Source organism: Danio aesculapii, chromosome 5 (assembly GCF_903798145.1).
Source record: "Danio aesculapii chromosome 5, fDanAes4.1, whole genome shotgun sequence".
Lineage (NCBI taxonomy): Eukaryota > Metazoa > Chordata > Actinopteri > Cypriniformes > Danionidae > Danio > Danio aesculapii.
In genome coordinates, this window is record NC_079439.1 from 23,183,158 (window position 1) to 23,197,758 (window position 14,601).

At 36.2% G+C, this 14,601-nt stretch overlaps 1 protein-coding gene across 2 annotated transcripts in view; it reads right to left on the reverse strand.

The window, feature by feature from the left end:
* The window catches only part of arhgef9a (Cdc42 guanine nucleotide exchange factor (GEF) 9a), a 64,031-nt gene that overhangs the window by 30,221 nt on the left and 19,209 nt on the right, over positions 1–14,601 (reverse strand). The window contains exons 2-3 of one of the 2 annotated variants that reach the window (XM_056457601.1): positions 5,370–5,549; positions 4,967–5,050 (exon numbers count right to left, since the gene is read on the reverse strand). In XM_056457601.1, coding sequence (XP_056313576.1) covers positions 4,967–5,050; positions 5,370–5,549 — 264 coding nt within the window. The remainder of the gene's footprint in view (positions 1–4,966; positions 5,051–5,369; positions 5,550–14,601) is intronic. The other variant, XM_056457603.1, reaches the window with a different exon arrangement.

Below are 14,601 nucleotides of genomic sequence, written 5' to 3' on the forward strand. Positions count from 1 at the left end.
ATGCCATTTTACATGACATCTATTGCCATACTACTGAAAGCAGCAGCAGATAGTTCACCTCAGATCTTGAAAATAAAATAAACCATTTGAAATTGAACTTTAGAACTGTGACTTAGTGTAAAGCAACACATAACAGTGATTCGGCATGTGCATTTAATAATGTTAAAGAGGTTTAATGTGTATTAATTAGATTATAAACCTTACCATTTCATGAGTGAGAGCATATTCTGTGCTTCTGAATGGCTGTATTTAAATTTCTGTCGTGTTTTGTATTGTGGAGAAAAGAATTTTCTTATTTTTATTATTATTTTTTGTCTCTTTTTCTTTTCATTAAACAATTGTATTTGTATTGCTTAAGGTGATATATATTAACCAAACTTCTTGAGTGTGATATGTTTTGCATACAATTGAAGCATTTTTGCAGAAGTAGATGAAGCTGATAGAAATGCAAAGGCCTGATTGTTTAAATTTAATTTAAGCTCTAGAGCGAAACTTCCTGTGAGCACAGAATTTGCAGTTGAAAAGTCTTGTGCTTTTGACGTTGTGCAGAGAATTAGAAGAAAAAGAGGACGCATGTATGGGTGCGGCCAACGGATGACTGGAGAATGATTGACAGGTGATGAATTTAATTAAGTGAAGTTTATTTATAAACTATTTTCGAGAGGATCACATGCTTATGATTGCTTACGGCTGGTCCCGCATTATCCAATTTATGATTTACCAATCAGACGATTCTGAAGCCACTATAAATACCCTAAATTCCATATAGCAGTCATTTTCGTTTTGAAGAATCCCTCCTTTCACCCCTACTTCTCCTCCATTCCTAGATGGGTGGCAAGGTGGCCCAGTGGTTAGCACTGTTGCCTCACAGCAAGAATGTCACTGGTTCTAGTCCTTACCAAGCCAGCTGATGTTTCTGTGCGTAGTTTACATGTTCTCCCTGTGCTCACATGGTGTTCTCCCAGGTTTCCTGGTTTCCTCCCACCATCCAAAAACATGCACCAGCTACTACAGCAGGGGAGTTCTCGAGATCTACCTGAGGATCTTATGAGCTCAGGGCTCTCTCCTGGGACAGCATGCCAAACAAGCTTTATAATCAATCATCAGCTAAGTGTGAACTATTGAAACTCCACGTGTTAATATTAGCTGCCTATATAAGTCAGAAAATCAAAAAAGGTTGCGCACCCCTGAATGTAACTCTTGCATTGCATTGAGGATAACAGAATTCTGCGAGTCTAATTATTCATTTGTATTATATAAACTGCTAATATGTTAAACATTGAAGAAAAACCTCTCCGGACCTTTTTTATTGAACACGAATAGAATTGATTATATATTCCAACATTTGTCTGGTGCAAACAGCCAAACTGCTTATCACTGCAAATCTCAACACACAGCATGTTGTTTGGGCACGGGGTTAGAACCTAACCTGCTCACCTAATGTTTATGTTCATAATATTTATATTATTTGCTAATTAATAACCTCATGTGGAACTCTGAATCTGCATCTCATTTTGGAGTCTACTACTGTCCACCGAAGGTCACATTTTGGTCATGGACGCATGCTTTAAGAGCCTTTCCGAATGAATTAATGAAATATGCGGTTTTCCATCAAGACAACCTGGGGTGCTGAAACATAATTGACTAAAGTGGCATTGGGCGGCATTGTTTTTCAGATAAACAAGAATGTTCACTTAGCATGTTTCCTAAATATCTGCAAACATATTATGGTGTTTTTATGCTTTACAAGAGTCAAAACATTACATACAGCACAATAAAGTTCTGAAGTACCACATTTATTTTATTCTAAAATAACGTACGTTATTTTACGTCACTTTTGATCAATTCACTGTATTCTTGATGAATAAAGGTTTTTGTGTCTAAACAATATATTCGGGCTACACAATATATCGTTTCAGCATTGTTATGCGTGTCCACAATAGTCACATATCAGGATATGCTGATTTGAACGTTGATTTGGGATTATAGTTGATCAGCACAATAATTGAGGATACGTGAGATTTGTATAAAATATAACCATAACAAGAGTAAAATGTTATAATTTGCATGTGTTTTAAAGGCATTTTAAAAGAGTTTAAAGTATTTAGGGGACAAAAAAGTTACTTTAATGAAAAATAATTTTACTGAATTAATACAATAAAGATTCATTCATTCATTCATTTTCTTTTCGGCTTAGTCCCTTTATTAATCCGGGGTCGCCACAGCGGAATGAACCGCCAACTTATTCAGCATGTTTTTACGCAGCGGATGCCCTTCCAGCCATGGGAAACAACCATACACACTCATTCACACTCATACACTATGGACAATTTAGCCTACCCTATTCACCTGTACCACATGTCTTTGGGACACCCACGCAGGGAGAACATGCAAGTCCACACAGAAACGCCAACTGACCCAGCCGAGGCTCGAACCAGCGACTTTCTTGCTGTGAGGCGACAGCACTACCTACTGCGCCACTGCGTTGCCACAATAAAGATTATACAGTGTTATTTTACATTTCATTATTCAATTTCTGCACCTGAATACTCTTTATTTAGCATTTTCCGTTGCTCCATAGTTATTTTTGCTTGCAATTTGTTTAATTTATACATGAATAGCAACTTTACAAATTCAATCAAACTAAATGAAAGATCTGGAGACATTGTATTCATATCGCAATATATAATCGCAGAAAAACAAAATCTTGCAATGTCAGATTTTTCCAATATCATGCTGCCCTGGTCTGAATAATAAATTCATTTATAATAATACTATGAAATGTAGATAATGAAATTAAATGAATCATAAAGCTTTATCTTTGTAAGTTAATTAAAAAAATAAATTAGAATTTTATTGCTATTAAAAAGGAACATGTGTTACTCAAAGTGAATGTTGTGCAATAAAGGGTTGTATATGCCAGAACATCTGCATGTATATGCATAATATCAAGCATGACTGTGCTCATACACCATTAATATTTCATTTCTATCATGCAGCATGTTCAGAACACCTGTTTTTTATTCATGACATTTTAAAGCACTTTACTCGTGATATTAAACCTGGGTTTTATAGTATCACTGACAAACTAACACTCAAAATACAACAGACAACAAGAGACTGGAGACTTCATGCATAAGAGTGGCTCACTTTATACACAGAGAAAAAGCAGAGTAGGTGGTGTTTGAACTGGGACCCAACTTTTAGACCCCTGACACAATTTGAGAACTGGGGTGGAGGAAAGATGCTGTAAAAAACACTAAAGGGATTGACATAATTAAGGGGCGATCATACGTTTGTTTCATTCTCCCTACCTCTCTTTATATACCTTCAATGGCCACTTTATTAAGAGCACATGTTCAATTGCTTATTAATGCTAATATCCAATCAGCCAATCACACTGCAGCAACTCAATGAATTTATATATCTAGACATGGTCGAAAAGATCTAGGGAGGTTCAAACTGAACACACGAATGGGGAGCACATTAGAATAACTTAAAGGGATAAAAAAAAATCCAGTGAGTTGATCAGCTCTTTGGGTATAATATGTCTTGTTTGATGATCCGAGCAGAATACAATGCAGCTTATAGAAAGACAACAGTAACTCAAATAACCAACTGTTACAACCAAAGTCTGCCAGTGACCATTTTTAAGCATTTATGATGTCAAAACTTTAAGCAAATGAGATTTAGCAGCACAAGAGCACATCAATGCCACTCCTCTCAGAAAAAAATAAGAAAACCAAGCTTACAAATCACACAGATTCACCAAACCTGCATAATAAAAGATGAGTCTAGATTTTCACTGCAAAATTCAGATGGTGGGGCTCGAATTTGATGCAGAACAACATGAATATAACTTGTCTTGTATCACAGGTTGAGGCTGGTGCTGGTGTAATAGTGTGGAGCATATTTTCTCAAAATACTTTGGACCCCTTAGCACCAGCTGAGAAATCGTTTAAAAACCACAGCCTCCCTGAGCATTACTATTGACCATGTCCATCACTTAATGACTACTGTGTGCCTTGTGATGGCTACTTCGAGCAGGGTAATACCTCACGCATGTTACAAATCTCGAATCATCTCAGACTGCTATCTTGAAATTGACAATGAGATCACAAAACTAAACTGGTCTCCACAAAGACCAGATCTCAATCTAGTGGAGCACCATTGGGTGTACTGGAATGGGAGATTTATATCATTGATGTGTAGATGACACAGTGTGATGTGGTCATGTTAAGCTGGATCAAAATGTTTCCAGCACCTTTGTTGAATCTAAAAGGAAAGGCAGCTCTGGATAAAAAGGGGGTCCACCCTAGTACTACACTCAAAAAAATAAATAAATAAATCACTTTTGATGCTTGTTCAAACTACTTATTTAAAATGAGTTGAAACAACACAATTCTTAAGATTTTTTTTTTGGGGGGGGACAACTTAATTGTTTCATGTTCAATCCACTTAAATTTGTAAGAATGATTCATTTAACTTAATCAGTTTGTGTTGGGACAACATGAAGTATTTGTGTGGAACACAGCATTTTTTACAGTGTAGTTTGGTGTACCTAATAAAGTGGCCAGTGGACGTAAATATCTTTAGTAGTGTAAATAATCTGTAGTAAAAGATTTTTTAACAGTCATCGAGGCTACAATTGAGCCAAACATACTTTCAAGTCACAGTAACAAAGTCAAAAACGTCACAAAATACTGTCAGAAAAGAGGGAAATATTGATGGTCGTTAATCGTTAAATGTCGTAATTGAGTCAGCATTACATTTACAAAATGTACTTTTGTATTTCATTATTTTCTGACAGACCCAAACTGTCATGAGGATAAGTTGCCATGGAAGCAAAGCGCAACGACTGTGGCGGAAAAACGAAACGTTGGAACACAGCGACAGCATGTGAGCAGTAAGCGATGGGATGCATTCAACGGTCAAACGGTAAGCAGTGGTTTTGAAAAAAACGCACCTTAGCCGTGGCGTTTGTGAGGCGTGATGCAGCGACAGGGTTGATATAAAAAAGCTGTTTGGATTGAGGGGGGTGGGACTCCACCTTAGAGAAACAACAACAACAGCAACACAAAGAAGAATTTGGGTTCAAGATGGAGGTTAGAGGGAAGAATGTGATCTTCTCTGACTGACGTGTGACAGAATGTCTTCAATATTCAAGTGTTTGCCTAAAAACATGTCAACTAAATATCTGTCATTTATTACACTGTTCATTTCTCAACAGGCCTGTGTGTTGCAACAGCTTTACCCGGCTGCTATTTACAAAAAACATCCCTGTTAAACAGATAGACGAGGTTCTGCAGGTGTGTATTAGACAAGTGGTCATCAGACTGAAATAGTGTTCAAGTCTGAGATGGACTCACCCTGACGAAGCTGGCCGGAAACCAGCCCTCTTCCTCGTCGATTTGACCCCACCACCAGTCCTTATTCGAGGCATCCAACACCTTGATGACATCCCCAGCCTTGAAGGCCAGCTCCCGGTCAGCCATGGTCACATGGTCCCATACTGCCTCGGCATTCACTACAGAGCCCCCGCTGACCAACTACAGAAAGAGAGAAGGAGCAGACGCAGGATAAGCTACAGGAAGACAACAGTTACATAACATCAGAAACATTCTGGATTAACATCAAACAGTCACATGCTGGCTTGCGCTCCACAGTCAGCTCTCTGGAAACAAAACTGACAGGGGTGTTGAGATGTAACGCTGCAGCTCATTTCAGGTTTGCCCTGTTTCTCCCACTGCTTTGGCTCACTTTTGAAACAAAAGGTGCAGATGTGGTGTTAGAATAGACACAATAACCATATGGGAATTTGATATCTTCTATTAATTCATTCATTCATTTTCCTTCGGCTTTATTAATCAGGGGTCACCACAGCGGAATGAACCGCCAACTTATCCAGCATATTTTTCACACAGCGGATGCACTTCCAGCTGAAATCCAGTACACTCTCACATTCACACACATACACTACGGCCAATTTAGTCTATTCAATTCACCTGTACCGAATGTCTTTGGGCTGTGGGGGAAATCAGAGCACCCGAAGGACACCCACACCAACAAGGGGGTGAACATGCAAACTCCACACAGAAATGCCAACTGACCCAGCTGAAGCTCGCACCAGTGACATTCTTGCTGTGAGGCAACAGTGCTAACCACTGAGCCATTGTGAAGAAAATATTCTTTATTGTGAAGTAGGGTTGCGTTTAAAAATGTTCTTTACCCCCAAAAATGGTAAACTCAACACATCAAAAAGTTTATTTTCTATGACATCACTTCAGAATTTGTTCTAACATGCTGTTTTGATGTACAGGACACATGTCTTATTATGAGTGTTGCTTTAAACAGCTGCTTAATGTTTTTGTGCTACAGCTTTATGAGCCTTTAATGACTATAAAGTGCAAAAGAACTGCATTTATTTCTAATAGAAACATTTGTAATATTAGAAATGTCTTTGTTGTCACTTTTGAGCAATTTAACTCTCATACTAGCTCAATAAAAGTATTAATTTCTTTAATAGAATTTATGACACCCAAACTTTTGAGTGCTGCTGTATAATAACACAATATTTCATACAGAAATTCATTGCATCCATATAAATTCCACTGTCACAGAATGCTGCATCTTGGCAACAAACACATAAATCCTACATCTGCATGCCACACAATTTAAATACATTAAAAGCTGTTATTTAAACCATTCTCTTATTTGATCAGTGAAGGAACTTTTTCTGAGGGCTGTTCTCTTGAACAAAAGTGGTGTTTATGCATGATAACTAATTACAGACTATAGTTGCATTCAAAATGCACACGTCAATCAAACTCACTCTAAACGTTCAGTCGCAACTCAATTTAAAGGGACAGTTCACCCAAAATTGAACACTGAATATTAATTTATGCCCTCTCAGACCATTCAAGATACAGGGGACAGAAATCTTAAAGTACAAAACAGCACAAGCCATTTCAATTAGGTCTTGAGAATGGCTATACAGACTGAAAGTGATGCAAATTATGCAGATTTAAAAGTCGGCAGCATAAATATTAAAATAAATTGAAATATAATCTGGAAACAAAAAAATAAGGATTTTTTAAAATCTCAAATCCAAATCAAATGCTATGGAAATAACGTGCCAGCATTCAAGAATAAGCAAGCAGATGATGTTACTGTAAAAATATGTATAAACCTTTTTACATTTAAAAGGACAGTTCACTCAAAAATGAAAATTCTGACATAACGCACTTGTTCAAAACCTGATAAGAGTTGCTTTCTTCAATTGAACACAAATGAAGATATTTTGAAAAATCCTGGTATCTAGCACCCAATGACTTCCATAGTAAAACTTGTTTCCTATACAAAAGTCAATGTGTGTTCAAGAGAAGAAAGAAACTCATAAAGATTTAAAACCACATGAACTCCCTTTAAGATAGGACTTCAGTCTTGCATATCATAAATGTGATTGGCTTGGTAAAACATACACAGATTTTATGGAGATAATATGCCAAAACAATCTGAGTTTGAATTGTGTTTGAATTATTGACAACTGTAATTTAATAAATCAGAATTTTTATTTGCCATTACAAATTGCTTTGAATTTGAATTTCTTAATTTGAATTTAAATTTCATAACTTGAATATTGAACATCTGTTCACAAATTTAAGACAACAGAACTTTTTAAATCCGATATTTAAAGACGTATTTTCAAACTTCAGATTTTTTTGTTCTGAATTCATAGACATAGACATTAATCAGATATCCAGTTTGTAAAAATACAGTTTCAAGTTCTTTCAGAACATCAAATTTAATGTTCTAAAATTCAAAAATTCAGATTGTGAAATTCAGATTCAGTGGAAAAAGGTCAGGGGTGATCAACAGGGAAGAGTAGATGATCACCAAAAAGCCAAACCAAGCATTTTGGCCAATCAGGGAACTGCATACTGGTGTATGTGCACACAGAGGACACAATTCTTCTGCAAACTTTTTTGAATTTTAGAATATCGAATTTGATGTTCCGAATTTCTTCATCTTGAAAACTTAAAACTGTATTTTTGCAAACTGGATATCCGAAGTTTAAATATATGTCTATAAAAATCTGACTTAAATTCAATTCAATTTTACATTTTAAAAGTCTTAAATTTCAGATGTTCAATATTGAAAATTTAAGTTCAATAAAAGTTAGGAAATTCAAATTAAGAAATTCAATTTAATGAATTTAAATTCAAAACAAATTTTAATGGCATATAATATTCAGTTTTATTAAATTACAATTGCTAATAATACAAATGAACATAATTCAAATTCAAGATTGTTTCGGCATGTTATCAGCTTCATCAAATTTGAGCTTGACAATTTGTCTCACTCATTTAAAAACAAACAGTGTATGACATAACTGAATTCAGAACTCCACAACAAACCAAACAAAACCATTCTAAAAGATCAGAAGTGAACTGGACATCATCACGCTTCTTTTGTATTCATATAGGAAATAAGTGGCAATGTACAAGGTCACAAAGCTATAGAGGCTGTGCTTGAGTAACCATGGCTTCCATGCTTGAGTAAAGACGAGAAGCGTTATAGTATTGCTTCCTGCTGAGTTTCACATATACAAGCCCATGACAGCGACTTGAGATGATGGCTGGGTAATTCTCTACACAGAAATACTCATACATAATCAGCTCCAAGATTTCACCCCCACAACTCCAGGCTCTTTTCCCTTCACTCTCTCTCTCTCTCTCTCTTTCTCAGAGGCGGCAAGGCTGTAAAATATTCTCTTTTGCACATTTTAAAAGAAAAAAAATGCTATGTTGTCAGCAGAAAGAGCAAAATCTGTTTGATTTGTAAAAAGCAACTGCATTTGATACACACTACGGCAGTTGTTATCGCAGTGTCACAACACACTGTGGGTAAATGCGAGAGCTCTCTGCTGATCTGATATCTAAACTCCATTACTGAAATCTGTTGTTCAAGTGTACAGGGCTCTGAATTACCCAACACAAGCGCACAAGCGCACGTGTGTGTCTGATTACATACAGACAACACAAAGCCTTTAAGGGGACTGAATTATCAGCGCACCATCAATATTCCTTTAATCTTCTTTACAGAATCTTCACCAGAGGCGACATGTATCTATGTGTGCAAATGCATTTACTTGTGTCATTAACATTTTTCTAATTAGACACAGTGATTGTATTTATATTTCATGCTAAGCAGCTACGTGTACTGTACAGTACAGAGGACTCGACTCTGTATATGTATTTATGTGTGTGTATATAATATATATACACGTATATATGCATGTACAGAGTCGAGTCCTCTGAACTATATATATATATATATATATATATATATATATATATATATATATATATATATATATATATATATACACTATATACATATATACACACACACGTACGTACGTGTATATATACACATATAAGACCTCTTTCTTGATAAAAAAACGCATGTGGCATGACATCATTTTGTTGCAAAGATGCTACTGGTTAAATGCCGGCAAAGTAGAACAGGGAAGCAGCTTGAAGAGAAAAGCGCAAGTATGTCTGCGGTCTGGAGGTATTATAAAGTTGATGACAACAACATTGCCATAGCAAACTGTGAGATATGTAAACTTGGGATTGCCTGCTGGGTATTTAAAGTTGAGGTGCTGTTCGTTTTTATATTAAAAAAAAATTATATTTACTGTTGCACTAAAGTCCAAAAGTGAAGAATTTATGTTATTTATTACTTGAATGATCAAGCTACCTCACATGAGTGCTCTGTTTGTTAACAGTTGTTGAATGTTAAAATAAGGTGAATTAAATGAAGAATAAGGAACATCTTGGATTGATTTCTTCGCTCTTCTTTATTCTTTTGTATGTATTATAGAAGTATAGGATCAGGTTTCGGTATTGGTAGATACTCAAAATCAAATGTTTTGGGCCAAGTGTGCCACAGGCCTGCTTTTGAGTGATGTTTCCGGCCGTTAGATCGCACTCTGGGGGCTGGCTGCAGTACAAGTCATAAAGCCTGCCTCCTCCGTGTTAATGAACGAGACTTGAGCCTAAATAAAAAAATTAAATACACTTGAAATCAAATTTCCCCAAAGATGGTTTTGGTGAATTAAGGCACTGGTCATCAAGATGATATTGGTTCATTTTTGTAAACAGTTTGTTTTTAGCCAGTAACTTAATGCTATAAAAAACAGGCCATGTCATCGTGATTGACAGTTGTGATTCACAGCTTCCCAAAGCAGACCGTCTGAGCTTCAGGAAGAGATTGAAGTATTATTCGATTTATGTCTTATTTTACCATGATAAAATGAGTTGTTCTGCAGTAAACTGTAATTTCTGACCTACAGGATCTGACGGATCACTGTTTATTCGGTAAGGTGAGGGTTTTATCGCGCTTTATTATTAGTTTGCTGATACAAGCCTAACCGTGGCAGGGAAAAAACAGGTGATCGGTATCTAGCAGTAATTCACTTTATGGGTCTGAAATAATAATTAGGAAGACAAAAATAATGTTAGCCGATCTCCACATTGTTCTGCTGTAACGTTATTTAAATTAGATTTTTACAAGACGTCTTGGACATTTTGAGTTTCGGCATGCTATCGTTAATATAGTTAATCTACTGAATTTGCTGTTATAAAATATAAATGTTATAGAAACCGAATCTTATATAACAAATAGAGCTGTAAATGTTATAATTTATATGCACCATTTTCTGTTAGCTTTTTATTTGAAAACACCTACTAAACATTAAAATGAAGGTAAATTCTCAATTGCCAGATATTAAGGCATCGAATAAACCAAATGAAAACAGATTTTAAAAATTTAAACAATATACAAGCGATGTCGCAGCAGCTGATAGGCCTATATCATATAGACATCGGTAGAGTATTAATACTGCTGTGATTTTTCAGGTTTTTTATTTTTAACAAATTTCTTTTTTAATAAAAAATCTTTTTTCACACTGTCATTATGGGGTATTGTGTGCAGAATTTGGAGGAAATAAATGAATTTAATCCATTTTGCAATAAGGCTGTAACATAAAAAAATGTGGAAAAAGTGAAGCGCTATGAATACTTTCCGGATGCACTGCATATAAAAAGTAGATTAAAACCACAAGAGAGGATTGTGAATACAGGTGAGTGGGCTTAACACACCAACTGTAGAAAAGACTCCTCTCATCTCTCTGACTCTTGCAACAGGTTGCACATTTGCACTATAGACACTTAATTAATCACTCCATGTCTCTTGGAAGCATTGTGCATTTCAAATTGTGCTTCATACAGGTGAGTGGGCTTGACAAACCACTTGTGGAAACACTCTTCTCTCCTATGCACCTGACACTTTATCTAAATTCCATCTTACAAGAACTCAATAAGGAAAACCATGTTTATTAAAATGTACCACAATCATGTTGCACTACTTGCTTCAACCTTAAATACCTCTTTTGCACAATATTAAACCTTAAATACCTCTTTTGCACAATATCCTGCACATCATTGTTCTGTCTCATGTAAAAGTACTTGTATAGCCTGTCTTATGTGTATATCTTATAGTATATGTTAGAGATGCATACGTATCTTTTTTTAAAATAACTTGTGTCCAGTGTTGTGTTTGTGTTTATGATTAAGTTATGTAGCACTGTTGTCCTGCGAGACATGACATTTCATTCCTCTGTAGGTCCACACATGTAACAGAACGACAATAAAGCTCAACATAACCGTACTTTACTTGACTTGGACTGACACATGGTGACAGATCACATTCACAATACAGACATTTTTATACTGTATATAATTTATTTAAACTAAGTACCTCCTTAGGCGGGTATGGAATTTTTGGAAGCAGCCCAGGTGTGCAGCACACAACTGAAAAGTGAAGCCAAAACCTTTTGAATACCCTCTGGAGCTTTGGGAGGAGATTGATAAGCCTTTTCATAAGTGTGTTGTTTCACTCCAACAAAATGAGCAGTAAACGGTACTAAATGACCTAAGGGACTTGAGGTATTGCTGAAGTTTGTTTGATAAGTTAAATTTGAGCTTGATAAGCTAATGAGTAAATAAAGGTAACTGGCAAGCTAGCAGAAATAGCATGCCAAAAATTACGTCAGTAAACTATCAAACATCTTGCTCTAAAATAATTGTGTTTATGACAACATATATTTACTTCTTATACTATTATTTTTATTTTATAAGTTTGCAACAACGGTGGCACGGTGACTCAGTGGTTGAGCCAGTTGGCATTTCTGTGTGGAGTTTGCATGTTTGGGTGGGTTTCCTCCAGGTGCTCCAGTTTCCCCCACAGTTCAAAGAAATGTGCTAAAGGTGTATTAAATGAACTAAATTGGCTGTAGTGTATGTGTTTATGATAGAGTGTATGAGTGTTTCCCAGTACTGAGTTGTGGCTGGAAGGGCATCATTCATTTTCTTTTCGGCTTAGTCCTTTTATTAATCAGGGGTCGCAACAGCGGAATGAACCACCAACTTAGCCAGCATATGTTTTACGCAAGCTGGAAGGGCATCTGCTGCATGAAACATTTGCTGGTATAGTTGGCAGTTCATTCCACTGTAGCGACCCCTGATAAATCAGGCACTGTGCCGAAGAAAAATTAATGAATGAATGAAGTTTCCCAGCAGGCACACAACATCATAAGACGTTATTATTAGGTTAGATTTAGATCATGGCGTCAGGTGGCCAAAACTCAATGTCTAGCCAGCGTCTAGATACAATGTTATTTTGACGTCTATTAACGGCGTCAAATTACGTTGATATTTGGTTGATTTTAGGTTGTGTTGGAAAGTGACCAAAATCCAACGTCTGATAGATGTCAAAGTGGTAACGTCCACACAACGTCAATGTGTAACATGATTAGACGTTGATATTTGGTTGATTTTAAGTTGATTTTAGGCTGGACATTGGACATTGACGTCGGCCTGATGTTTCATTTCCAAACAAAATGCAAAGTCCCCTTGACATTGGGGAACATTGGGGTACAACGTCAATATGATGTCATGTTGACATCCTGTGCCTGTAGGGTTGCGACATCAAGCTTTTAAATCAATGGAAGTGAATGAGACTGGAAATCTCCAGCTTGTACCCATGAATATGAATATGCTCAACTTCATGGTTACTACTGCTATGAAAGTGGCTCCAAATGACATTAAAGATGTCAGCTCCCTTCTTTGGGACATTCTAGCTTCACTTTTCTAAAATAAAAGGAATTGAAGATTTTGGTTTTTACAGTCTCATAATTTCAATAAATACTTTCTGAAAAAAAGTTCTTCCTTTTATAAAACAGCATGTGACAAAGGAAAGTTCATGCAAATTTACATCACAGTTTTTCTCATTCATTTTGCTACATTTCATTCATTGATTCATTCATTCATTCATTTTCTTTTTGGCTTTGTCCCTTTATTAATCAGGGGTCGCTACACCGGAATGAACCACCAACTTATCCAGCATATGTTTTATGCAGCAGATGCCCTTCCAGCTGCAACCCATCACTGGGAAACACCCAAAACATACTCATTCACACACATACACAATGGACAATTTAGCTTACCCAATTCACCTACAGTATACCACATGTTTTTTGACTTGTGGGGGAAACCGGAGCACCCAGAGGAAACCCATGCAAACACACAGAGAACATGCAAACTCCACACAGAAATGCCAACTGACCCAGCTGAGGCTCGAACCAACGACCTTCTTGCTGTGAGGTGACATCGCTATCCACTGCGCCACCACATAGCCTTTGCTACATTTCTCAGATCAGAATTGAAATTCTCAAAACTACCTATTCAATCTGCACAACATTGTGTCACTTAAACACAATTAAAAAACTTCTTGTTCCTTTAAACAAGTTGTAAATGCTTTTGTACATGTATGTAAATAATTACTTGCAATTCTCTAATGTTTCCTACATAATCAATCGCTTATGTCATGTTGAACAAAATGTATTCTTTTGGTCTCTGTTGAATAGTCTCTCCCCTCACATCTAATCATTTGTTTATGGCTTAAGTCTTTACATGCAAAATGGCAGAACAAGTTGTCATAAAATTGTCAATGTACTTTTCTATACATTTCCATTAAGATTAGATTTCTAGAAATTTCTAAATCTGTCTACAATTGGTACATTTTTCCAAGGTGAATCTTGACTTTTTCAAATGAAGGTGCATCTCCAATGTTCACATTTCTACTTTTGTTTCTTTGCGCTATGCAGGAATGTCCTTTCCTATGTATCACGATGACATGATCTGTCAACAAATTACAGCACAAACAGCAAAAAAAATAAAAAACAGCCATAGTTTACATCAGAACACCCCTCCAGAGTACACTGTTGTGTTGACAACATGACTAAGTAAATTGACTGTCTTATTCATACACAATGACTTGCCATTCTGATGGCAGTGACATGTTCATTGACACAGAAATTTAGCTTTGAGAGATAAACAAAGGATTTTGAGCAAGAGACTGGCTTTTGCAGGTAATACAATTGTTATTTGCACGCGTTGTTTTCAGAAATGCACTTACTGTTTTGCAAATTTCAATTCTGATCGGAGAAATGTACCAAAAACTGTAAAAGAGAGG